The 27,620-nt window shown below is 40.2% G+C and overlaps 1 protein-coding gene across 11 annotated transcripts; it reads right to left on the reverse strand.

Annotated features, from left to right (window-relative positions):
• Positions 1–15,881: 15,881 nt before the first annotated feature.
• On the reverse strand, positions 15,882–25,728 carry LOC307038544 (uncharacterized protein). Of its 11 annotated transcripts, none has more exons than XM_079680036.1 (19): positions 24,091–25,272; positions 23,782–23,900; positions 23,332–23,406; positions 21,988–22,377; positions 21,663–21,761; positions 21,365–21,429; positions 20,920–21,098; positions 20,662–20,755; positions 20,455–20,564; positions 20,096–20,192; positions 19,829–19,943; positions 19,653–19,715; positions 19,300–19,354; positions 18,995–19,086; positions 18,638–18,755; positions 18,395–18,496; positions 18,129–18,299; positions 17,705–17,881; positions 15,882–17,341 (listed from the first exon to the last, which is right to left on the reverse strand). In XM_079680036.1, exons 10-19 carry the CDS (start codon positions 20,161–20,163, stop codon positions 17,217–17,219), a joined length of 1,086 nt encoding a protein of 361 aa, XP_079536162.1. In that variant the 5' UTR covers positions 20,164–20,192; positions 20,455–20,564; positions 20,662–20,755; positions 20,920–21,098; positions 21,365–21,429; positions 21,663–21,761; positions 21,988–22,377; positions 23,332–23,406; positions 23,782–23,900; positions 24,091–25,272; the 3' UTR covers positions 15,882–17,216. The 11 variants fall into 11 exon arrangements, 9 of the variants coding, with proteins under 9 accessions (XP_079536162.1, XP_079536158.1, XP_079536157.1 ...); XM_079680032.1 differs by having other exon boundaries at positions 21,230–21,429; XM_079680031.1 differs by having other exon boundaries at positions 20,920–21,429; positions 24,091–24,424; positions 25,154–25,196.
• Positions 25,729–27,620: the final 1,892 nt, after the last annotated feature.

Raw genomic sequence — 27,620 nt, forward strand, 5'->3', positions numbered from 1 at the left:
AATGTCTCTCCGGATTGGTGTAACCTCACCCTGTCTAGCACTAATATAGGACATTGGGCCAGAGCTGGGCTTTACTATTATTGTGGGGGTCACCGCCTGTTCACCCGTATTCCCGAACTATCTGTAGGATTGTGTGCTATGGTGCGCCTCCAGGCACCCCTAATGTTATTAGGCAAAAAACTGGGGCTCACGGACCCTAAAGACACACTTAATACCAACCTAATCACTCGACGTAGGAGACACGCGCTGTCCAAACGCCACGCCCCGGGCTCCTTCGATTTGTCTGTCGACTCTCCCACCTACATCGATTCCATCGGAATCCCACGAGGGGTCCCTAACGACTACAAACTAGCTGATCAAATAGCTGCAGGGTTTGAAAGTTTGCCAATTATCTCTGCCTTCTTCCCTGTGACCCCTATCAAAAATGTAGAAAGGATCAACTATGTACATTACAACATACTCCGATTGGCCAATCTCACTAGGGACGCGGTAGAGGGCCTGGCTGAACAATTGGGTCCTCCTGTCTGCTGTTTCTACACGGACCACTATTGCGGTAAGCATGTTGTAACTTCCGGTTGTTGTTGTCATCTCCGGGTATCCCGTGTGCCTGTTCTGTTGCTGATAGCTTGTTATCTTAACTTAATCGATCGTTTTAAAACTCTTGATCACGGCAACTGCCTGACGTTGTAATCACACGTTACTACAGCTTAAGCACTCACAAACTCTCCTTCTCTTAGCGACTGTAACTCCACAGTTGCCTACACTCTTTTCGGGTTTGCTAACGGTAGCTACTTTAGCTTGATAGCTAGCCATGGCTCTTTCCCCACCCTCGGGTGCTATTTCCTGCTCTAACTGTCTCATGTTTGGTTACTCCCCTACCTCCTTTACTGGTACCGATACATGTGTTAAATGTAGTATAGTTGTTAGGTTGGAGGCGGGAATCATAGCCATAGAAGCCCGGCTCCGCATCTTAGAAAATAACTCAGCTACAGTAAAGCCCATGTTAGCCGGTGCGGACCGGCAAAAGGTAGCTCCTCTTAGCCGTCCCCCGGCAACTCCCGAGCAGCAGGGAGAATGGGTGACTGTTCAGAAGGGGCATAACGCGAAACCCGCAGGTCCCCACCAACCCGTTCACGTATCTAACAGATATTCCCCACTCAGCGAGACACCCGCTGAGAAGCCAACTCTGGTTATTGGTAGCTCTATTATGAGACACGTGAATTTAGAGACCGAAGCGTCCACAGTCACATGCATTCCGGGGGCCAGAGCGGGCGACGTTGAGGCGCATCTTAGACTGCTGGCTAAAAATAAACGTAAATACAGTAGGATTGTTATTCACGTCGGTGGTAATGATGTTCGTTTACGCCAATCAGAATGCACCAAACTTAATGTGGCGTCGGTGTGTAGTTATGCTAAAACAATGTCGGACACCGTAATCTTCTCTGGTCCCCTCCCCAATCTGATCAATGATGACATGTATAGCCGCATGTCATCATTTCAGCGCTGGTTGTCTTGGTGGTGCCCAGCAAACAATGTGGGCTTCGTGAATAATTGGACAGCCTTCTGGGGAAAACCTGGTCTGATTAAGAGAGACGGCATTCATCCTACTTTGGAAGGTGCAAATCTCATTTCGGCAAACATTTCAGGGCTCTGTGGACTTAATCCATGACAAACTGGAGTTGAGACCAGGAGGCAGAGTCGCAGTCTTACACGCTTCTCTGCGCTCTCTCCTAGGCAGTCATCCATAGGAATCCCGACCCCAATAAAATACCCAATATTAACGGTGTGTGTGTCTGCCCAAGGACAATTTAAGGTAAAACCTAATAGAGGTGTCATACATAATAACCTAATAAAAGTAAATGTAACAACTACTACAGTGCAACAAAACAGGAAGATTAAATGTGGTCTCTTAAACATAAGATCTCTAGCATCTAAAGCAATACTGGTAAATGATTTAATATCAGATTATAATATTGATATATGCTGTCTCACTGAAACTTGGTTGAGACATGAAGAATATGTCAGCATAAATGAGGCCACTCCACCCAGCCATATCAATACTCATATTGCCCGAGGCACGGGCCGAGGAGGTGGAGTTGCAGCAATCTTTGACTCAAGTTTACTTATCAATACTAAACAAAAATTAAATTATACCTCCTTTGAAAGCCTCATTTTCAGTCTTACGCATCCGACCTGGAAAACTTTGCAGCCAATCTTATTTGTTACAGTGTACCGTGCACCAGGTCCTTATTCAGAATTCTTATCAGAATTCTCTGAGTTTTTATCAGCTTTGGTACTTAAAACAGATAAAGTAATTATCGTAGGTGACTTTAATATTCATGTTGACGATGATAAAAATAGCCTTACTGTTGCATTTAACTCTATATTAGATTCTGTTGGTTTCTGTCAGAGTGTAAATAAACCAACCCACTGCTATAATCACACTCTTGACCTTGTTCTGACTTATGGTATTGAAATTGAGCAACTATTAGTCGAACCGCATAATCCTGCTTTATCCGACCATTTCTTAGTAACTTTTGAAGTACTGTTACTAGACTACAAAGCATTAGCCAAAAGCTCCTGCAGCAGAAACCTATCTGTTAGTGCTATAGCCAAATTTAAGGAAGAGATTCCACCAATACTTAACTCGATAGCATGTCTGCATGTAGGGGAGGAAACTTATACAAAATGTACACCACCCCAAATTGATCATGTTGTTGATAGTGCTACAGATGCGCTGCGAATAAAATTAGACTCTGTTGCTCCTTTGAAAAAGAAGAAAATAAAACAACATAGATTAGCTCCATGGCATAATGCCGAAACCCGCAAAATAAAGCAAAAGTCGAGACAACTTGAAAGGATATGGCGTTCCACTAAACTTGAAGAATCTCGTTTAATTTGGCATATTACTCTCAATGAATATAAGAAAGCACTGCGTAAAGCGAGAGCAGCCTACTACTCTTCATTAATAGATGAGAATAAGAATAATGCAAGATTTCTTTTCAGCACTGTAGCCAGGCTGACAGAGAGCCACAGCTCGACTGAGCCTTCTATTCCCATAGCACTCAGTAGTAATGATTTTATGTGCTTTTTTAACGATAAAATTGTTACTCTTAGAAACAAAATCAATGACCTCTTGCCTTTGACCAGTATAGTGTTATCAACAGCTCCCGGAAACGTAAGTTCTAATAATATTACACTAGATAGTAAACTAGAATGCTTTTCAGCCATAAACCTTGAACAATTAAATTCAATGATTCTCTCTTCTAAACCATCAACGTGTATCTTAGACCCGATTCCAACTAAGCTGTTAAAAGAAGTTTTTCCATTAATTAGCACTTCTTTATTAAATATTATGAATATGTCTTTATTATCAGGCTATGTTCCAAAATCATTCAAAGTAGCAGTGATAAAACCGCTTCTTAAAAAGCACAACCTCGATCCAGAGGTTTTAGCCAACTATAGACCTATTTCTAATCTTCCGTTCCTCTCAAAAATTCTTGAGAAAGCAGTCGCAAAACAGCTGTGTGATTACTTAAGAAACTATGATTTATTTGAAGATTTTCAGTCTGGCTTTAGAACACAACATAGCACAGAGACAGCTCTGGTTAAAGTCACAAATGACATTCTAATAGCCTCTGACAAGGGACTTGTCTCTATTCTTGTCTTGCTCGATCTTAGTGCTGCATTTGATACTATCGACCATGATATCCTATTGCAAAGACTAGAGCACTTAGTTGGCATACAGGGAACTGCTTTAGGCTGGTTTAGGTCTTATCTATCTGAACGCTCTCAGTTTGTACGTGTCAACGATGAATCTTCCATGCAAACCAAAGTTAGCCATGGAGTGCCACAGGGCTCAGTGCTTGGACCTATTTTGTTCACCCTATATATGCTTCCGTTAGGCAATATTATAAGGAATCATTCTGTAAACTTTCATTGTTATGCGGATGATACTCAACTATATTTATCAATCAAGCCTGAAGAAATTAATCATCTAAATAAAATTCAAGACTGCCTCAAGGACTTAAAAACGTGGATGACCTTAAACTTTTTGATGTTAAACACGACCAAAACTGAAGTTATTGTACTTGGCCCGAAGAATCTACGAAACAAATTATCTAAAGATATATTAACTATGGATGGCATTAATTTGGCCTCCAGTGAGACTGTAAGGAATCTTGGTGTTATATTTGATCAGGATTTATCCTTTAACGCCCACATAAAATCAATTTCAAGGACCGCCTACTTCAATCTACGTAACATTGCAAAAATCAGGCATATCTTGCCTCAAAACGATGCAGAGAAACTAGTCCATGCATTTGTTACTTCAAGGCTGGATTATTGTAACTCCTTATTATCAGGGTGTACCAAGAAGTCAGTCAAGTCGCTTCAGCTGATTCAAAATGCTGCAGCTCGTGTACTAACCAGAGTTAGGAAAAGGGACCACATTACTCCTGTTCTGGCTGCCTTACACTGGCTCCCTATAGAACACAGGATAGAATTTAAAATTCTTCTTCTCGCCTACAAAGCCCTTAATGGGCAGGCGCCATCTTACCTTAAAGAACTCATTATACCCTATTGTCCTACTAGGGCATTGCGTTCCAAGAATGCAGGGTTGTTGGTTGTTCCTAGAGTCTCTAAAAGTACAATGGGAGCCAGAGCCTTTTCTTATCAAGCTCCACTTTTGTGGAATCAGCTTCCAGTTTGTGTTCGGACGGCAGACACCCTATCCGTTTTTAAGAGTGCGCTTAAGACCTTCCTTTTTGATAAAGCTTATAGTTAGGGCTGATTAGATTCAGCCCCTAGTTTTGCTGATATAGGCTTAGTTTGTCGGGGGACATCTTACTTCTTCCTTCTCTCTGTCTATACCTGTGTACTCTCATGTTCCGATTAACCCAGCTTCCCCAAATTTCTTTCTTTTTGGTGTCTATATACGCCGGGATCCGGAGTCATGGATGATCCTGCGGTCCTGTGTCATGGATTGCGAGTCCTGGATCTTGAGTCGTGGCTGCGGTCCTGGATCATAAGTCCTGGATGGATATCCTCGTGGATTCATCTTCTTATTATACACACATGCATTTCAAAACATTTGGACTACCTATGTTGCAAATGTATTATCTTTTCAATATACACACGGCATCTATTGCACGTCTGTCCGTCCTGGGAGAGGGATCCCTCCTCTGTTGCTCTCCCTGAGGTTTCTCCCATTTTTCCCTTTAAACTGTGGGGTTTTCTCTGGAAGTTTTTCCTTGTACGATGTGAGGGTCTAAGGACAGAGGGTGTCGTATTGTCATACTGATATTCTGTACAAACTGTGAAGTCCACTGAGACAAATGTAACATTTGTGATATTGGGCTATATAAATAAACATTGATTGATTGATTGAACATCCCTTATGGCTGTGCAAAATAGGATGGCGTTGGATATGCTTCTTGCAGAGAAGGGTGGAGTTTGTGCAATGTTTGGGGAGATGTGCTGCACATTTATTCCCAATAACACGGCTCCAGACGGTTCCGTCACAAGGGCTTTGGAAGGCCTTCGCACCCTATCTAAAACTATGCATGAACAATCAGGGGTACAACATTTCTTAGAGGAGTGGTTTGCTAACATGTTTGGTCAATGGAAAGGTTTAATAATGTCTCTCTTTATTTCTGTAGCTACTTTTGTGGCCATTTTAATAACATGTGGTTGTTGTTGTGTGCCGTGCATCCGCTCCTTGTGTGTCAAACTTATCATTTCCACCATTGAAGGAAAAGCTGCTCCTCCCCCACTGTACCAAATGCCCTTGTTGGCATATGCGGAGGGAGAGGACGAGTATGATGATTCGGCAAACAAGGACACAATTTTTTAACATAGTTTGGTCTTTCTTAACTGTCATTGGAGGTTGTTTTCTGTTCCCAAAGGTTTAATGAAGGGGGACAGACACAGTATTAAAGAAGGACAGTAGTTTTGTTTCAAATGTCTTATGTGTGTTGGTCTCGTTAATGCGAGACCAAAAGGGGGAAATGAAGGAATATTTGAAGTATTAAAGTAACGTGGTATGGCAGGAAAGTTCAATCTGGTATATTCCTTTTAATGTCACCTTATATATATTCATGTGTGTTAAATTAGAAGGGACAAAGTATCTTTTCCCTCCCCCAATATATTGAGGTGAAGTCCTTGTGTTTAGAGAGAGATGTGAGCAGGGGACATCCTTATTTGGAGATAGTCCCAAGACGCTGGAATGTTTCCCTCGTAAAAGAAGGGTGTGCGTTACACATTCTTGGAGCAGATGTGTGTGTGTTTTCATTGCAGTAAATATATGTGCTACATGATTACTGGTCAACTATACCTCTGTTCTTATTCTTTCATGTGTGGGTACTAAATGGCTACAAACATTGTGGAGAAATTAGCTTAAACATCTTTTATTACTCTATATGAAATGGAAGCAGTTTTTTATGACAGGGACGAGAGAGTTGGGGGAGGGGACACATTCCGAAGAGTTTCAGCATGTCAATTATCAGGGAAATCGACTTGTTTTCAATAGATATGTGTGGTTGGTTACTTTGTATTAATAATAACAGTATGTGTAAAGGAAGCTGGAAATATACAATGTGAAACCTTTTATTTGAAGTAAAGATGTGAACAATAGCTCAAACAAATGGAAGGGCCATAGGACAAATGAGTGTGTTCTCTCTATTAGGCCTGTGTGAAGTTTGACTATTTGAAAAGCATCTCTAATACTGCTTAAGAGCATAGGTAATGTGTTCCTCGTTATTATTGATATGAAAGTAATTAACATGTATTACGTATATTTAGCCAACTATAACAACTATATCTTAAAACATACTTTTAACTTGTGTGTGGTAACCTGAAGGGGGGAAGATGGACTCAGGGACAAAGGGCCATAAAGGAGGTGTGTGCTGGCTACAAGATGTGAACCAGGTTTCTTCTGCTGTGTCGCACTGATTGGGTGCGACAGGCCATGTGTTGGTCTCTGCCAATAAGATGACCTCGGGGGGAAAGCCCGCACACACCCCCTCCTGTGTTTTTAGTATGAAACACTGTGTTTTCCAGGGGTTCGACCTCTTTTTCTTCAGGCTGACCAGGAGGGTGGGACAGGAGAGAGAGCAGGAAGTACTTCCTTTGTCTTTGTGTTTGTATTTGTATTTGTATTTGTATTTGTATTGTTACTCTTTATCATTAAAGCAAGATTATTGTTTAACTTGTATTCTGGTGTTTCTTAATCCCTTCCTTTTTACGAATTCACTCAGCTTATCAAACGACACGCGGAGACGAGGTTGGTTTTCAACATCCTCCAAATCTCCAACAGTAAGTAACAAGTATGCTGTATAATCTGCAACAACTGTCAGGCGGTGTTATTGATTATCTTTGCAAAAGAGCCCCCACCAATATTGATTTTGAAAAATATCTTTTAATTGAAATATGGGAGCAAAAACAAAAGGGTAGAATTGATCATACCATATTATGTTATGATTGCAACTATTATTATTAATTATTATAATAATGATCCATTTTTATATAGTGTTGTTTTGTTTATATATATATATATATATATGTATGTGTTTGTGTACAAATTAATTAATATAAAGTGTATATATGTGAGTGTGTGTGTATAAATGAATGAATACATCTGTGTGTATAAATGAATAAATACACGTGTGAGTACATATAAGTGTGTGTTTATATATATATGTTTATAAATGAATAAATGTGTATATATATATATATAAGATAGTATCATTAAATAATGCTGTGTGTGTATAAATGAATGAATACATCTGTGTGTATAAATGAATAAATACATGTGTGAGTACATAGAAGTGTGTGTTTATATATATATATGTTTATAAATGAATGTGTATATATATATATATATATAAATAAAATAGTATCATTAAATAATGCTGTCAGATAAATGAAGTAGGCTACACAGTAATAGTCAAGGTTATATTCAATATTCTGCTCTTACACCAGCTGAGATGATAAAACACCAGTAATACAATCTCAGGACTGCGGATCGTTTACTTTCAGTCAACAAATCCTTTGGAAAGACAAAAAACAACTATAAAGAACCGCAGTGACGCGTCGTAAAACCCCGGAAGTAAACTTCTTCCGGTTCCTTCGCGAAAAAACCAATGCAAATTCTCCATAGGATTTTGGAAAATAGCTCGAAATAAGGTCTGTGGTTGACACACATTTAAGAGAGGGATCACGTTTTGTTCAGCCGGATAATCTCCACATGTCAACCCTACTTTTATAATTTTTGAATCATAAATCTAGTCGCCAAAAGCGAAATGCTAACGTTATGCTATAAACGAACTACAAGCCAGTACAGCAGCAGGGTCGCACGACTTCAACGTCACGCCAACTTAAGATCGTTTCAACTGACTTGCACTGAAACTGCACTTTGAACACTTTAAATATATTAACATTTTAAACTGCATACCCCGGTTATCTAGGCCCGTTTTGTTTAATGTATACCACGTTTATCTAGGCCCTTTTTGTTTTATGTATACATGTCACACTGTGGGAAACGATATTTCGATATTTCTGGATGTATAACACATATAGAATTTTTGACAATAAAGCTGAATTTGACTTTCGCGTGCTTGCATATTTTAACAAAGCTTTTCATTTTAGCCACACTGAATTTAACTAGAAGTCATGGCTGTGTCAATTACCAGTCTGATATCGTTTTACAAAGATGACAAGAACAGTGTAGATAGAGGAGAGAACCACTACAAGTCAGGACACGTAACAGTGCAGCCTAGATGAAGGTGTGCTTACCGGTGTTGTCAGGGCTAGCATGAGGGACAAGGTTTATAGTGTCGGTGAGTAGTGATAGCAAGAGTACCGTTAACCTTTTAAGACCGAGTTAATTTATTCACATTAATTCCCATCAACAAATCAATTGTATGTGTCACATGAAATCTTTATTAGGCAAGGCAAGTTTATTTATATAGCACTTTTCAACACAAGGCAATTCAAAGTGCTTTACAAAAAATGAAAGACATTAAGAAAATGGCATTTAAAATGAGTCATTAAAAAGAAAAGCTAATAAAATAAACATTAAAAGAAAAAATACATGGATAAAAGTTACAGTGCAGTCTAAGATATGAATAGTTCAATTAAAAGCAGCGACAAAAAGAAAAGTCTTCAGCCTGGATTTAAAAGTAGTAAGAGTTGCAGCGGACCTGCAGGTTTCTGGGAGTTTGTTCCAGATATTTGGAGCATAATAACTGTACGCTGCTTTACCATGTTTAGTTCTGACTCTGGGCACAGAAAGCTGACCAGTCCCTGAAGACCTGAGAGGTCTGGATGGTTCATCATTTAGCAGGAGGTCAGAAATGCATTTTGGTCCTAAACCATTCAGTGCTTCATAAACAGCAGCAGTGTTTTGAAATCTATTCTTTGACACACAGGAAGCTAGTGTAAAGACTTCAGAACTGGAGCGATGTGATCCAATTTCTTAGTGTTGGTAAGGACTCGAGCAGCGGTGTTCTGAATCAGCTGCAGCTTTCTAATAGATTTTTTAGTGAGACCTGTGAAGACACCATTGCAGTAGTCCAGTCTACTGGAGATAAAAGCATGGACACTTTTTTCCAAATCCTGCTGTGACATTAGTCTTTTAATCCTAGATATGTTCTTTAGGTGATAGTAAGCTGATTTAGTAACTGTTTTAATGTGACTGTTGAAACCAATAACTAATTTAACCCGCTGACAAGAGAGCCCACCTCCGAAGATCGTGACTGGCTGAGGGACAGACTCTGGGCAGGTTCTCAGGAATTTCTTGGCTTCTCTCCCCCGAGCCAGAAGAGGAACACTACAGCTTGGAAACACTTACTGTTCCTGAAATTATCAAATCTGTTGGGCATCAGGGACCTGAGGCAATTGTGGCAAGCATGGCATTGTCTGAAGAGCAACAGAGGGCAATTCAGGTGGCTACCACTGGTCAGCGAACCAACCCAAACTGGCATCTGTTCAGGAAAGGAAGGTTGACTGCCAGCAACTTTGGAGCTGTCCTGAGGTCAAAGCGTGTGACTGCTTCCTTTATTGCCAGGGTGCTAAGGCAACAACAGGCCCTTGATGGTGTTTTGTCTGTACAGTGGGGGACTATGAATGAATGTGAGGGCGTCAGGGCATTCACCACTGCAACTCAGATGAAGGTCCAAGAGTCAGATTTGTGGCTCTCCCTATCAGGATTGTTGGGGGCATCTCCGGATGGTCTGGTAGGGTCTTCCGCTGTGCTGGAGGTAAAGTGTCCCTACGGAGCCAGGGAAATGACAATTAGTGAAGCATTGCAAATCAAGGGCTTCTTTGTCAGTAAGGAAGGAGAAACATTCAGCCTGCGTGAGGAACATCCTTACTGGCACCAAGTGCAAGGTCAGCTTCACCTCACTGCAAGGAAGAAGAAATACAAAAATTGTGAATTGTTTTTAATTTACATTTACTCGCCTTTGCAATGTTGTGGTTGTTAGAGTGTTAGGTTTCCTGTCAGCTCGTCTGTTGGGAAGATATAAAATATAGTTTCATGGAAGTCACACCGTCACATATACTGTAAGAGCATTAAGACATACAGTACATAGGCTAAAACAAAACATCTAAAGATATAACCTTGCACTTTGATAAGTCTCGTGAACATTTTCACTATTTTGACATTTTTATAGATGAAAATTGAACTAAAGAAATAAATGGTAGATTAATCCATATTGAAAATAGGTGTCAGCTGCTAAACTAATTATAATAGTTATATTTCTTAATTAATTAAGATAAGATATTACTGTATTGATCCCAATTTGGGAAATGTTTGTGTTGCAGCAGCATAACAAGAAAAAAATATATATAAGTTATTATATATACAAAAGTATGTGAGAGATGGAACATTAAATTGAATATAAATGTAAAATGTACATGTGATTTTACGTCCAAGAGAAGCTATGGAGCAGAGAGTTCTCTGCCAGCCAGAGGTGATTTGTTATTAGTTCAATATGTCAAACTGATTTCCCTGACTACAATCTTTAGTTACATGGTGAAACGTTATGCTGCTTGTACTAATAAGACTTATCATATAAGCCACACAGGTTTTAATAGGATGTATTCATTATCTTTACTTATGTTGCGGTCTTTTCAGCAGCGCCATCTCTATAACGGCGATACAGTCACTACCCATTATTTACATTTCACCGTGACATGGACAAAAATGTAACGTCAGCTTACCTCATGGCACGAATCCAGATTGTCCTTTGGAAAACATTGGCCGGGAAACGATAGAACAAGCACGTTTCATGCGAAGACCTGTGGCTGCAACCCGGAGCAAAGCAACAAACCATTGCGTAGCTAACTAGTAGCGCTAGCTTTAGCTAACGTTAGCCAACGAAACGAACTGCCAAGTAAAATTGGAAAACACTGGTAATTAATTATTCTATAATTTGTAAAACTACGGTGTTAAAAACGACAATTTCAAAAATACAGATTCTAATGGTCAGATATAGATATACAGATACTAAAGATAGGCAGGTACTTGCTTTCAAGCAGAAAACAGGGGAAAACAAACTTAGCGGGAGTGTTTACGTGTTCGGCGTAATGATGTACAACGGCCTCGACAATTTCTGTAGTCCTATTCAGCCATTCGGTAACAACCATCATTTTTCAGACACGTAAACTCTTCAAAAATCCCCAGTGGGGTCACTGCTGATGTATTTAATGTCGTAGAACAAAACGTCAATTACCTCTTACATTTGTGTCAACCACAGACCTTATTTTGAGCTATTTTCCAAAACCCTATGGAAAAAATGCATTGCTTTTTGAGGAAGGAACCGGAAGTGATAAAAATGCTAACTTACTTCCTGGTTTTACGACGCGTCACTGCGGTTCTCTATTCAATATCCTGCTTTACACCGCGACCGCTATAACTGCCGAAGATGAAGTCTATGACGCTCAAGCTCCGTTCTTGCGTAATGCGGAAGTGGGCGTGGTTAAATCTAAACTGGGTTGGAATAAGGTTATGGCTAGAAAGGATCCGTCTTGTGCAAAACTCTCGCGAGAGTTTGGCTGAATGTCACATGGCTGAATGTTTACGTTTGGCAGGCAGCCTTTCAGTTCGTTAACATCAGTGGGCCACAGAAACTGATGATGAGAAGCTAAACTATCTATTAATTATGTCAATTACAGGGAGTGTGGTTGTTGAAATAGGGTTTTAGCGGTCTTGCTGGTGTTCAAAGAAGAATGACAAAACTCTAGATCACCAACACTATGGTTTATTTTTTATTCACAGGCAAGTGAACGTTGTCGCAGTAAAAGTCCCAAGATAGCTCCTGGTGCAATAAAATGTTCCCTTGCAGTGTTTTACTATTATTTATGATGTTTCTCTATTAATATTGCTGGTGCATTAATGTGTATGTTGCATCATGTTACTGCTGTAGATGTGTTTCCGAGCCGCTCCGATTACAACGAGAGTTACAACGAGAACGTGACGTCATATTTACACTAGACGGATCCTTTCTAGCCATAACCTTGGAATAACGATAGACGCGACCCGGCGGCAGACATACGTCTCTGGGCGGGCATTTGATTTACCAGGGCGGGCCCACCCCGAAATGTACATTTCCCAGGAAATCTGAATTGTCAATGGGGGGGGGGGCGGGCGCTGTTAGACGCTCGAGATTTGTCAACGGCGGGGGGGAGGGAGGCGCTCGTGAATTGTTGTTACGGAAACAGAAGGGTTTTAGGTTGCCATAAGGCTGTTGACGGTCTTATTATAGGCTACATCCTGTAAATATAATGTATTCCTGTAAATATAATGTATGATGTCCTTAATTGTTTTATGTTTCATGTGGAACCTATATGCTGCAGGTCTCCCTTGAAAAAGAGATCTATGATCTCAATGGGACCAATCTCGTTAAATAAAGGTTTGAAATGAAATGAAATGAACATCCATTGGTTGGTTTTGTGGCACATTTGTAACGCTGTGCCAACTTGGGCAAGCACGCAGGGTGGAGAGGTGGAGTGAGGTTGAGCGATGGAGAGAAAGGGAGAGAGAGAGAGAGATTGAGAGAGGCAGAGAGCGTGTGCAGCGGTCTGCTTGCGCACAGAGCCGGAGTTTGTGAGAGAGCCGGCTTGAGAGTCCATTTCTCTTCAAAATATAATTGATTGCCAGCCTCCCTTGTCCCTGGCTGGCTTGCTAGCTCGTTGGTAACGTAACTGATGTCTTCTAATGTGCCCGCATCTGGCGCTGAGTTTCCATATTCCTTTCATGAACCACTTCCTGATATCCATTGTTGCAGATAAATATAAATGATAATAGCCAAACTAACCTAGCAAGAGTAAACTGACAGGCTGCTGTGCCGCATCTCACTCAGAAACCCACACGACTCAACCCAGCAAAAAAACAGTCTCGCGCAGCCTTTCATTCAGAATTTCATTAAGAATTTCATAGCAAAATAAAAAAATGATATTAAACTAATCTTTCAACATAGTTTAAAACAAAAATAAATATTAGGACAGAGCCCTACAAATAAAAACCATAAACATAATAATAAAACAATTCAAATGTTGTATTCAGCGATTAAAACTGCGGGCCCAAATCCTGGATGGGCGGGCCCAAATCCTGGATGGGCGGGCCCGGCTGTCACCCCAGTTCCGGAGCTTTGTCCTGATGGGCTGCAGTAGGTTAGTTTCAGCTAACATCTGAGGCGACGGGTCGGGGCAAGGTTGTTGATGGCTTTGAAAGTGAAAAGTAATATTTTAAAGTCAATGCGGTGTTTGATGGGGAGCTCTTGATGGGAGGAATTTAGTGTTATTATTCTTTCCCCAGTTAACTAAGCTATGCTGAAGTGCCAGTAGATAACTTCTAAATACCAGTACAGGGGCTTCAAATGTTTTTTACTCGTTTTTTTGTGGTCTTTTTGGACAGCGGAGGGCTAGATTACCCATGATCCTCAGCCACCGTTGCCGTGTAAAAGGAGCCGGTCCACTCTCAGCTACCTGCATAACCCTAATTTATTTCAGATACCAAACACACTTTTTCCGAAGATTGGTGTCACAAATATCAAAACAATATATGTGTCGATAACAAAATACATCCATCATAAACTAAACTGGAAACAGCAGTATAATTTGTCTTGTTAACACTTTAAAGTTGAGTTTTTTTTAACCCGTACCGCCTAGTGGTTAAAGCACGTTATTGAATTTTTTTGTTGAATTATGTTATATTTGATGAAACATAAAACTATTAAGACTACATACATAGGGGGAAAGTAGAAGGTCAATCATAGAAATATGGATGAAAATATCAAGAAGATACTGTTGTGATCTCCACAATAAAACAGTTTAGTGCAGGACGTCCAAAGATATTAATAGGAGGATGTGCAAAACAGACAAACTAAATAGGCTTCATTTAAACATTAAATAATACTTTAAGTTAAGGTCTTCTTTTAAATAAGAAAAAAGCTTTCGGGGTATCTATCTACAGACAAATATTAAGTCTGATAAAGTACTAAACGTCTAATATATTGCATAGTTTGTTTTGGAACTTGACAATCAACTTTCCTGCAATGTTAACTAAGTTGAAGCACTTATTTTAACTGATATTATACATATGTATTATACTCTTATAAGATGTATCTAGAGAGTATAAGAAATGTGCAGAATATGACAGTTTAATGGTGGAGGTACATACATATCGATAGATGTCTTGTAATGCACTGTTGAGGAACCTGCGACCCAAGTTTTTAATCTCTGACCTTTTTCATCTCTGACCTTGTCAGGTATTGAACATCCAATAAATGAGGAACAGAGAATTATTAAATATAAAACATAGAATTTGTGTGATTATACTAAATGATTTCCAAATAAACACCACTGCATATTTCCAACTGTTACACATGCTGCTGTAACGAAGAAATGGCCCCGCTTGGGATCAATAAAGTATATCTTATCTTAAGATGATCGATGGCTACTGCAATATTTGCAAAATTTGCCTCCGAACCTTGACAAGTGCATGTTTCAAGGCTTATCAATGGACAACAGGAGGGGTCACAGACATAAGACCAGCTGTTAAATAAAGCTCTTCTTACTTTAGCTGTCATGTGGGTATACTAATGCTGCCCATTATGGGCACAAGCAATTTTCACCCATTTATTAATTATATGTTTTAAATGTGATAACACCACTGTGTTTCGTATCCCCTAAACCTCTAGGGGTGTACACAGTTTAATACTGGCAACTACTTATTATGGGAAATACGAAAACGTCTTTTAAAACTACAATTCCCAGTAGAGACGTGCCATAGAACGTGGAAACCTATGTGCGAAACACACAATAGCCAGCATGTGTAGTTTTGGTGACGGGGTGGGGGAGGGGGTGGACCCGTCCGACTCCAGTTTTGGACCATGTGCCGTGCTTCCATTCCATTTCAAAGTGATGTTGGACGCTCGGCGCACTGCCACTTCAACATCCAATCACAGAGCTTGAGGACCATCACAGGGTTTGTCCATGGATGGGTTTGTCAAGCAAAGAAGAGAGAATACTTACTTCCGGGTGTAAAATTCTCTAAAGCAACTACTATGAGCTGCTCCGACCCTCGGTCCTGACGGACTCCAAAAGTCCGACATTATACAATCAAACAAATAAAAAAACACAAGAATAATTGTGTGTTATTGTTGAGTAAATAACAGTGCGTGGTTTAGAAAATAATATAAAATTAGAAGTACGAGTTGGGAGTGAGAATGTGTTGGTATTTACCCTGCATTATGCACGTTACTAATAAAGAATTATCTTAATGTATGAACTCTATTTACAATGTATTCACATTAATAGTTCATAATCAACGAATGACAAAATGCAGTGACAAGAACACAACCATTGTATAGCACTTGTTTGAGTAATAAGAGGCAGTTTAATATAAAGGCAAGGCAATTTATTTTCATACACATCAGCAAGTCAAAGCGCTTTAAATAAACGGAAGTACAAAATATAAACACATTTTCACATTACTATGAACTCAGTCAGGCGAAACAAGGGCATAGTTTCATATTGTTCTCATATATAGTGTTTTATAATGTCTTTATTTTGTATGGCTTTAAGTGTGTTTTAAATGTGTTTTGTCATTATTATGGCGTGCGCCAGCGTGTGGACGTGACACGTCGCTTGTGAAAGAGCTCTCCAGTGCCTCTGTGTTGCTTGGCAGAAACCTTTACAGGTCTTCTTCCTCAGACTCAGGGCTAGTGTAGCCATTATCATCCGACATCTCAATGTCCTGCTGTATTTGAAGATCATGGCATTCCAAAGCGGCTACACCGCTGTACGCTAGGGGTTTCACAACTACCAATATTTACTAGTCGACACATTTTTCAAAATAGTAGTCGACTAGTCGTTACGTCATAATAAAGACACACAAAGAGAGGTGTACAACTGTATTTTATATTGGAACTCATACAGTAACATTAAACACTGCATTTTAATTTGTGTTACATGGCTGAGTAAATAACAAACAGTAACTGGACTCACCAAAATCGACAGCAAAAAACTCTTGTTTACATAAATGCCACGTAAATCCAGTGCGCAACACTTTATTCGCTGTCCTCCACGATGACGTCCACCTTTCCATATTTTTGGTTTGGTTTGAACACCAACGCATCGACATGTGAGGGAAGGAGGCTTGACCGCTTTCGGGTGACAGTGTTGCCTGCCAGGGAAAAACCCTCTCACTCGGGGTGCTTGTGGCTGGAATAGCCAGGTAGCTCCTCGAAAGCGGGGGAAGCGGTGCAGGTTTTCTGCCCACCACTCCAGTGGATTATCCATTGTGGGGATATGCGATGTCCGCTGGCAGTAATCCCGTAGCTCATCATCCGCATCACTGTTGACCCGTGTTTTCTTGCTGTTCGTTTGCCTCTGTTCAGTGCTGACGCCGGTCCGTTGCTCACTGGTGCTAGCATTACTGCTAGTGCTAGCTGTCGGCAGCGGGTGTCTCATCTTCAGATGGTTGCGCATAGCAGATGCATTTGTATTGTACTTCAGTACAGCTGTACACAACTGACACTTCACTGTGGAGTTGGTTACATCTTCGTTGAAGTTCTGCCATACATAAGAATGTCGGACGTGTTTTGGAGCATTTTGCAGCACCTCGTTTACCTCCATTTTTTTCACGACTAGTCGACTAGGGCCTACAGCGCCGACTAGTGGTAAAGGTAGTCGACTAGTCGACTAGTCGATTAGTTGGTGAAACCCCTACTGTACGCATGTACAGCCTGTTTGTGTTGGCTTTTGAAGAAGTGCCACCTCCGACTGGGGACACTCTTGAGCCCATGTGCAGCATCCTCTGTCAGGTCACCGAAATCTGTAGAGGGATAATCACACAGCAAAAGGGCTCAATGTAAACAAACCATGACAATTCCAAATCTCTTTGCATTGTACAATGCTGCATATGTAAAAACACTACAACATAGGTAAATCCATCTTAAACTGAAGGATGTTACTATATATTGGGTGCCAAATGGGACATGTTGATTAATGTTTGATAGTGCTTAACAATTAGTCAATAGACAGAAAATAATCGATTATGATCTTGATAATGAATAGTTTCAGTAATTTACTATTTCACTTCGGCCTGACACAGTGACAGATGTGTTCTACTTATGTAAGACATGTAATGTGTTGAAGAGGTGATGAAAATATTCAAATGTTAAGATCTCAGACATACTGCTGGTTTTGATGCCCTCCAAAGTCTGTCCTCTGAGTGCTTCCACTTCTTGCACTTCCTTCAGAAGGAACATGATGTGCTGCGACATCTCTTTCACCAGGATGCTCTGCTCCTCCTCCAAACGTCTGACCAGCATTACCTGGTCAAAGACAGACCTCTTCAACCTGAAGGTGTTGCCTTTAGGTTGAGGAAAGGAATGGAGTAGTGGACAAGGAATATTTATTCATATATTATATTATTACAGAATGATTTTCATTTCTGAGACACAAATCTTTGTAGCGATAGCATTGGTTCTCTATAATGTAAACTAATAACAAATATTATATATTTGCAGGTATCACCATTGCTTTTTCTGCCCCACGATAAACTGTCATATTTTGGTATAGACTAAAAAAACAACAAGCCAAACTAGCAATTATCCTACCATGTGCATGCCTCTCCCATGGTAAGATGTAGCCCTCTGTCAGACTGCAAGCCAAGTCCTCGTCAATCTGTTCTTCCTGCACTCCTGTGTTGTATTGCACAACTTTTTCGCGAAGCTTCTTCTTCAGCTCTCTCATTCTCTTCCTCTTCCTTTGCCTTGCCTGGTTGCTGTCTGCAAAGTGAAACTGAAACAAAACTGTGTCATGGTGCCAGAATGTTTTTGTTGTTTTTGAAGTGTAATTTCAATAACTACGTTTGACAACAAACCATGCTGACGATACAGATCTTGCTTCCTGCGCAAAAGAGTGACGGTGATGTTCTCAATATCCACCCTCAGTCCTTCAGTACACCCTGGGGCGTAGACTCTCTCTAAATAGTTGCAAAAAAACAATTGGAGAAGAGATACAATCAGTGACAGTCTCAGTTTCAACATATGGCCAACTTATATTGTGTGTCTAAACGTACAGTAATTAACAGATGTATATATGGAAAACCTGTGGTATGTCTTACCTGTGACCGCCCATTGCCTGACATCATACACCCACTGCTGTATGGTCTCCTGATCAAGGTTGTGCTCCTTTTTGAAGTCGCTGAAGCTGGCAGCTTCCACCTTTGCCCTCTCTGTGATCTTTACCAAAAAAAGAAAATGTCAGCGAAAAGCGCCATGCAACACCATAATGCAAAGTACACCAGTTTTCAGTACAAGACCTTCAGAAGAACAGTTGAAACATTCCATGACACCATCTGACGTGCAAGAGGAAGTGTGGATAAGGGAGAACATAATGTATATAGCCATGAGGTTACATTGCAGACATCCTTCATAAATATGTAATGTCAGATGAGAAGACAATTGTAATTTGCCCTTACTTTGACATATCTGTGGGCTAAAACTTGATGAAGGTTGTCCCTCTTCCTTCTGTTCCAACCCATGGCCTGTTGAGTGAGCATGTTCACTCTTCCTAAAAAAGACACAAATATATCCACAAACAAAAAAGTAAGTATTCACATCAAAAAGGCAATACTGAGTGAGAAACCTGATAGACATGACTAAACCCAATCGTTAAAAGGTTGTTGAACTGGTAATTACAGTAAAGTAATGTTTTTAAGGAGGGAACTCTCTGTAAAATACTTATCAGGGCTGCCTTATCACAGTGTATAGTGTTAATACCAACCTGCTTTTGTCATGTCTTTTGTGACCAGAGCTGCCCTGGAGAGAAAGCTGTTCACCTATAATGAATGTTACAATTAATGTTCGGTCACTATCACATAACAATATCACCTACACCTCATAGATCTTGAACTGGATGGTTTAAGAGAAAACTTGTGTACTGACTTCCTACAATATGCATGCATTTAGTGTTGCTGAACATATGAACTGTCTATCTTTCATTTGAACTCAGACATAAAGGATATGCTTTCAACTAATCAACAGGCTTGTCACTGAGATGACACATACATATTTGTACTGCTTTCTATTAAGACATCTTGTATCCATACAGTTACAATAATGCCATAAATAACATACCTGCTCTACTTCCTCTCCCACTGTGTTTCCTGCTCCGTCCTGACTTCTGCCACCCCATCTCAGCTGCAACACAGCGCAAGTAGTGTTATGTAGCATTTCTTTAGAAGTGTTTGATATCCAATAAGGCATGCCATGCACAACATTTAAAAATCCTTTGCATTAAAGATGTTATTTACCTCGCATTTTGCTGTACGGGCTTTAGCATGCATCACGCTAAGAAATGGCCTCATTTCTGTCAACGGCAGAAGCTCTGGTAATCCCTCGGCTATTTTGTTAAGGTATGGCCAGTACCTAAGAAGCAGGAGCTGCATTTTGTGATTGAGTGTTACAAAGATAAACTTTTAATTGACATGACAACAATATCAATATCATCTAAAATGACTGCTGAGGCATAGGCCATTTTAAACATTGTTGTGGATGTGCAATATGACAGTGAGGATTACCTGCATGTTACATCCATACAGAAGAAGTCAACATTTGCCTTCTTGGACATCTCTTTTTGGAGAAACATTGGGTACGCGTATATTTCTCCACGGAAGTCTAGGAAAATCTAGTTGTTAATAATAAACTGACACAGCAAGGCCTGGCTTAAGCACTCATCTCTGTCATCTAGGTGGCTATAACAACAAATATCACTTGGATGCTACAAATGATGGATCAATTCCGCTCCACAATCAAAAGTGTTTAATGGCTCCAATTCTTACAAAGACTTAGACTTGGATTGCTATTAAAACTGAAATAATGAGACCAGACTCAAGAACCAAACACATATACACACACAGACACACTTACAAATACATACCTGCAAACTGCCACTTGAATGCCCTCCTCGTCTATCTGGGCACCAGACTTTTTTGACATCTCTCTGCCAGCAGTGAATTTGGCAGTACCACAGACGGCACTGTCATTTCCCTATAAAGTCAGTTTATTACACACAAGTTTTGACATATATATATAAAAGAACACCACAGGTGTAACTGCAACTATCATAATAAGAAAAAAAACGTACACTTTTCATGATGCCTCTGACAAGGTCAACAAATGTTGCGACTTCCTCGTCCTTGGCCAGGAACAAGCCCTCATAGATTGGCGGCTCCTCAGTCCTGTCCATGATAAGTTAACATACAAGTCAATAATAAAAATCACAAAGCACTACATTACTATGATTTGTTTTAATGTCTGTTATGGCTACTCAAACACAACCCCAAGGGCTACTATTTGTATTAGCGGTGTGTTCTTTATCATTTTCATTAATACCTATACATACCCTTTTGACTTGGAAAAGCGGAAATGCTTGCGGTTTCCATCACAGCAGACAGCCAACATGTCTGGAGAACATGCTGGACAAACAAAGTGATGGACCTGGCACATATCCTCTTGTTTGTACTGACAGAAGCAAAACTCGAAGAAGCTTCACTGAAATGTATCAGCACAGATACTACCTTTCTGTATATTGATTTAAAAAAAGTGGATTAGTACCGTAATTGTTTTGAAAGCAATGCCAACAATTAATGATATGGTATACAGTAATATGATATTGTTTTTTGTATGTTTCCGTGTGATTCAGGCAGATTTACCCATCCAGCTTGAACAGATCTGTGCTCCAACATTTTCAGAAATGCCTGCCTGGACATGGTGCTGTCACCTTCATGTGCTCGAATTAGATGAACACATCATATTTGTAAAGCGTCTGGCAGCTGGTGCTAGCTAACCTCAGGAGTCCATTCTGCAGAGAAGGATGGACAGGATTTCCGAGGCAAGCAGACATTGTATCGTCCTGTGAACAAATGGACAAAGTAAAGGTATTTCGGTAATCAAACTGTGAGTTTTGCCTTAAAATATTGTATTTAATACATAGATGTGCATATATGATGGATTAGCTATTTGACATGGCATTTGGGTGTTGTCTGAAAATGACCAGGTGATAAAAATCTTTGCATTGCACAAAGTGGTAAAACTCTGCTGTACAATACTACTTGAACAAAAAAAAGGGCTTCCAGAACAACATACCGTTGATGGTGACCACAGAAATATGCTTCCAAGGAGTAACTGTGACGTCATCAGAGCATTCACAGATTGACCTTGGAGTAGGAACAGACAGTTGACATACTGCAATATAGAAAATAAGTTAGGAAGGGTGTATTTACAGTTTTTCCTTAATTCTCCAGATTATCAAGATATTCAATAAAATGTTGCATAATTTCCACATATCTTGCAGCCCTAGTCAAAACCAATCATACTTTTTTCAATCAGCTATATACACTTTCCATTTGCACTTAATTATGGGAACTACACTATAATGGGACATTGTAATGTAATGTTAGTCTTTACATACTTTGTTCACAAAACTGAGGCTGGCCATTTTCATCCACCACCATAGCAGTTGTAGGGGGAATGGGCTCCAGACATCCATTGAACACAGCCTCTCTGTCATGGAAGATATTCCTCGTGTGGGCCTCAATGTCACAGGTTGCACAGAGGAACTCCATGTCCAGTGGAACACAGTCCAGGCACCTAATAGCCGCTTCTTCTGCACAGCATCTGTGGCACTTCTGAATGGCTATTCTCTCAGCTGAGAGATTTGCATTAAAAAGCATTGGCCTAGCCGTTTTCATTCTCACATCTGTGAGAAGCTGCCTTTGTGCCCAGGCAGAAACCGTTCCGTCTGTTGTCTCCGGAACCTGGACTGCAGTTAGGGTGTCCCTTAACTCTTGGAGATGTGTTTCTAAAATATAAAACAGCTGTTAAGCCGCCACCCTAAAACTGGTATGATGGATATTAAGGTAGTATACTGAACCACTTTTGAGTTGGAAAAATATATGCGGACTAATAATAGCAACATGCTATGAATCATCATATGCATCCAAAGCAATATTAGCAAGTGATACTTATACCAAATATGCATTCACTTGTCATGAAACAGTCAATACTCAAGACTTAATTATGATTAATGTTACGGCTGCTGCCTTCCTGGTCGTCTGAGTGTTTTCAGCTGTGTGTGTTCTATGTAAATGAGCTGTGCGGTTGCCCTCCCGGCATTGGCTGCCAGCTCCTGGTCCGCCCCTGAAGATTGCGATTGGAGCACACCGGGCCCGACGCACTCCAATCGCAGCGCACAGCCGGCGCACACCTGCTGGAGATTACTACAAAGCTTGGGGACAACCATCATTCTGGAGGCTCTGTATGTGGACAGATGCCTCTCGCTACTTGCTCTTTGTTCTGTGGTTAAACTTGTGTGATTAGTAGTGTCTAGAGTAGCTTAGTTAGTGTTTAGAGTAGCTTAGGATTAAATGATGGTTGCCTGTAGTTTAATGGTGTTTTTGTATAGATTCTTTGTGTTAGTTGTACCACTTTTAAAGTGAGCTTTTGTTTCGTTCTTTATTTAGTATATTAGTATTCATTTTCCCTGTATGTCTTTAGACTCCTTTCTTAGAGTCCTCCTTTTGTTTGGTTATTTATCAACCTGTGCCCTTTTGTTTGTTCCAGGCTGCATGCCTGCCATTTTGTTTACCCGGCTATTTTAAATAAACACTTATAATTATTACCAATTACATACTGGTGTGTGTTGCATTCCTCTTCCCCTAGTTGGGACGTAACAATTAACTAGATGAGTATAAAAATGGAAACATTGGGAAAAACTGTAGTGCCAGTCAACTGCTGTTATAATCAATATACTCACCAAGACTACCGAACTCTTGATGTTCTAGCTGAAGGCCTTCCTCATGCACAGGATTGTCTCTTCTGGCTTGTGAAGCTGCAGAGACAGTCATTTTTGCTTAACCCTTCAATCAACCTAAAATTACACCAATTAATTGTAATATGAAAATGCTCTGTAAGGACTGCAGGTAATGAAACTAAGAACATATTACCACAGCATCACAATGACAATTTACATTTACTTGTATCTGAATCGAGGTACACATTTAAAAAAATACAACACAAGCAAGGATTATCAGTCACAGGCTCTTAAAATATCTTGATTTAATTTGAAAATGTTTTAAACATTGCAACAGATTTGTCTAGAGGTATCTTCAAATTACATAATTTCATACTGTGTACACCAAAATAACTTTTTTATGAATTATCTTTATTCTTAGACTTAGGAATCATGATATAGTAAAGAACAAACCTGATGCGGAGCGTTGTGTTTCCCGTTGTCTCTCACGTCTGCGTGTGACCACTGGATTAGAAAGAGGTCTCTTCCTGCTTTTTCGGAGGGATGGCAGGAGTTTCAGTGTCCATGGCAGCCTATATTTTTTCAGAGGTTGAGATCAACAACAAAGTTGTAATACAACATAAGACAGCAGCACTTATATTTGAGCAATTATTTAACGGTTGCATAAAAAGTTCTAACTGACCCTTTACATTACATCAATAAAAAGCAATAGCAATGATTATATTACAGACTTGGGTATTTGCTTATCATGAAAAGCCTCACCCTGGCCTCATGGAGATGAGCCTCGCTAATCAATGATGCCATGTGCACCGTGGCCTCCTTGGGATCCTCAAAGAACGTCACTTCAGGGTTGAGGGACATGGCATACAAATAATACAAACAATACACAAAAGTAAGAGTGAGAGAAAGACAGGAGAGCGATTAAAAGAGAGTGATAGAAAGAGAGACAGTGAGAGAGAGAGTGGCTCTTAAAAGTGCTGGTGTGTGTGTGTGTGTGTGTGTGTGTGTGTGTGTGTGTGTGTGTGTGTGTGTGTGTGTGTGTGTGTGTGTGTGTGTGTGTGTGTGTGTGTGTGAGATATTAAGTGTTGTAATGAAGCTGTAAAACAGGAAAAATAAAAACATGATTAGGATTATTTAGAATAACAGTAACATCTGTGCAATACTCTATATGCAATAATAATTAATCTGAGCAATACTCTGGCATACATTATGCATTTATATTGTGCATATTGTTATATGATGTACTTTTATTTTTTACATACTTCTTTTTCTTATATCTTCTACTATATATTTCAATTCTACAATGTAACAATCCCAATTTCCCCCGGAGATCAATTAAGTATTTCTGATTCAGAGTCGGACATTGGGTGGTCCCCACTGGCCAGTCAAATCCTCTGGAAAAACTCCAGTTCCACATTTTTGTTCCACTCCATCGCCGATGCCCTTTAGCTACTATTACAACTCTGTGTTGAACACTGTCTTTACAACACATGTGCAAATACATGCATTTAAACATATTTTTCTAGCACGCACCTGAACTATCCAACTGTGCCGGTGACAGCTAATGTCATTTAGCTGTATAAACTATAAATGCTATCCAGCTAAAAACTTTGACCGGAAGGCCGGAGGCCGCTAGTAGCTTGTAGCTGGACGTGGCCGCTACAGTAGGTTGCACGTAGCCTATTGTAAAAGCTAAACACACTACAAAACTCAACCTAATATCCAGGAATGTAACGCTATAGAGACTGTGCTAAAGTGGAATAAATAAAAGCAATATTATTTCGCGTTTTAAAGAAATAAACTCCCCTTGATTTTAGATACTTACTGTAGTCCGTTGTCAAATGAAATTAATGAAAGTGAGGTGATTGTGGCTACGTCACGTTGCCGTAAACCGCGACGTAACGTTGCCGTGGTAACGACGGAATCTTCTTCTGGTTTATTGTTGTTATAATAAAAATGATTATTATTACTATTACACACAATACACTGTTTTTTGAGAACACAAATTTGGTAAATAATGCACCATAATACATTCTGACGAAAAATAAAAATTATTATGAATACAAATTAAATAAAACAAGCCTCCTGTGAGTTACTACAAGCTAAAAAGTAGATTTTAAAAACGTTTTCTAGAATAAAAAGCTCACTGCAGGACGTTGTAGAAATGCGTGTGTGCACCACGACAAAGGAGCCTCATTCACTTTACATTGGCGTTGTTTGCGTGGTGCCGTCACGTAAATGTAACAAATGTCGTGACTCCACCACGCAATGCGGTGTTAAGGAGTCGTGGTGGAGTCACGCATTCTGGTGAGATCAGGTTGGTTTGAGACCCACTGAGATAACTTAGACCAGTGATTCCCAACCTGGGGCGCGCCAAAGATCGCAGATGATTTGAGGCCAAAATATCACATTTAGACTTTTTTTTTTTTTTACATATAATTGTAAGGCAATACATGATTGCCACTAAAAGCCTTGTAGTTACATTACAATAAAATATAAAAAATAATTGATTAATTAATTTTAATTAAAATGTGTTAGTAGCTAATAAAGGCATAACAAGACAGAAATGTATAATTGTTTCTTTAATAGAAATGTTTCAGTTGGATTATTTGTCATAGTTGCTCCGATCAGATCGGTCTCCTCCATTTTGGTAGATTATTTACGACTTTTGAATCCATATAAACACATCGGCAAAATCCGGTTTACTTTGAGCATGTGTTTTAAACAGTTTAATCCCTTTGTGAATTGTTTTCACTTGCGCCGTCCTTTAATTTCTTCATACAGCGGGGATTCAAATGAATTAATCCTGAGTCCAATAACCATCAAAAGTCACTCCAATAGTGCTCCTTAATTACACTTTCATCCTCCTTTAACAAAATACTTCACATTCATCCAGTTTGTGACAGTAGTTATAGCATTTTTGAGACTTTTAAACTTTAATTACCGCTGTTGTCATTTGGAGGGGGGGGGGGGGGGGGGGGGGGTTCTTGGGAAAAAAGGTTGGGAACCCCTGACTTAGACTAAAGTTACCTATCGAAACACTCTGAGAGTCCTTTAGCTCACATGAGCCTCTCAGTCTGACAGGAGAGGACTCTCCTCCAGCTTGTTGTGGAACAAACAGCTCCGTATGTCCGTTAGTGCAGCTAGCTAACCAGATGCTAACAACACGGTCCCTGCTGCTGGCACCGGTCCCTCTGTCTTTCTCCCTCTCTCCCACACACTAAATGCGCTATTTCCGCACACACACAGAGCCGAGCTTGAATGACACTAGGGCCCTTTCTCATTTCATCAAATCCCCCTCCTCGACTCCTCGGTCCTCCGGTAGTGACCCGAGAGGTTTCTCAATCCTCAAATTTCCCCTCCTCGACTCCTATCCTCGACTCCTCTCCTCGAGACCTGGTGCCGCCCACAGGAGATGCGAGCGGAGGACTGAGGAGGGGAACCGAGGAGAGAGGAGTGGAAGCATGACGACTTATATATAGTTACTTTTAATTCATTGACAGTGCGGTAGCTATAATGAGACAATAACAGGCTACAGATGCGGACATATACACACACACATACATTTATATAAATATATACAATTTCAGAATCAAACAAGCATGACAGCACTCTCATAATAACGTAACACAATCAGAGACTGGACATATCCCCCCCCCCCCCCCCCCCCCCCCCCCCCCCCCCTCTCTCTGGTCGCTGAAATGGGGAATTGAAATTACGGGCCAAAAGTTGTACAAGTATTAAAAGTAAGCATAGGACACCAAACCAACTGAGACCCGTCTGTCCGCCGCGTCTACGCACTGTACAACACACACCTACACACTGTACCACACACACACCTACACACTGTACCACACACACACACCTACTGCTCCTAAAGCATAATCAGGCTACAGCCGTTGTGTATTTTATTATGTGAAGCAATAAATGGTCTTAGAAAAATATTGACTCTTTGTTTGTAGATATCTACTAAACTACAGCATACAAATACAGAAAGTAATGTAGGCCTGTTATACTGAGTGATATATATTGTATGCACTGCTCTGCTTTCTGCACGGACCTCACAACTGTTCTCACTGTAAACATCGCGTTGCGATTAAAGCAGTTATTAAAAATAATATCCAAGGGATGCATGCAGAGCTGTCATTGGCTGAGATAAGTCCGGCCGTGCGTCACGCTTCCACCGTTCCCAGAATTGCATCCGTGGAGGAGCCGTGGAGGATGCATCAGTGTCTCCTCGGTTAGAGCTCCTCCAGAGAGCCTCCTCGATGCTCGGTCCTCGAAGTGCATTT

The sequence above is a fragment of the Notothenia rossii genome, assembly GCF_949606895.1.
Source record: "Notothenia rossii genome assembly, chromosome: 5".
Classification (NCBI taxonomy): domain Eukaryota; kingdom Metazoa; phylum Chordata; class Actinopteri; order Perciformes; family Nototheniidae; genus Notothenia; species Notothenia rossii.

Coding starts and splice junctions, on each gene's coding strand:
- LOC307038544 (XM_079680034.1), bottom strand. CDS start 20,163: ATGTTTCTCCAAAAAGAGATGTCCAAGAAGGCAAATGTTGACTTCTTC. Junction 18,756..18,994: donor TAGCCCACAGATATGTCAAA/GTAAGGGCAAAT, acceptor TTTTTGGTAAAG/ATCACAGAGAGGGCAAAGGT. Junction 18,497..18,637: donor CAGGCAATGGGCGGTCACAG/GTAAGACATACC, acceptor GCAACTATTTAG/AGAGAGTCTACGCCCCAGGG.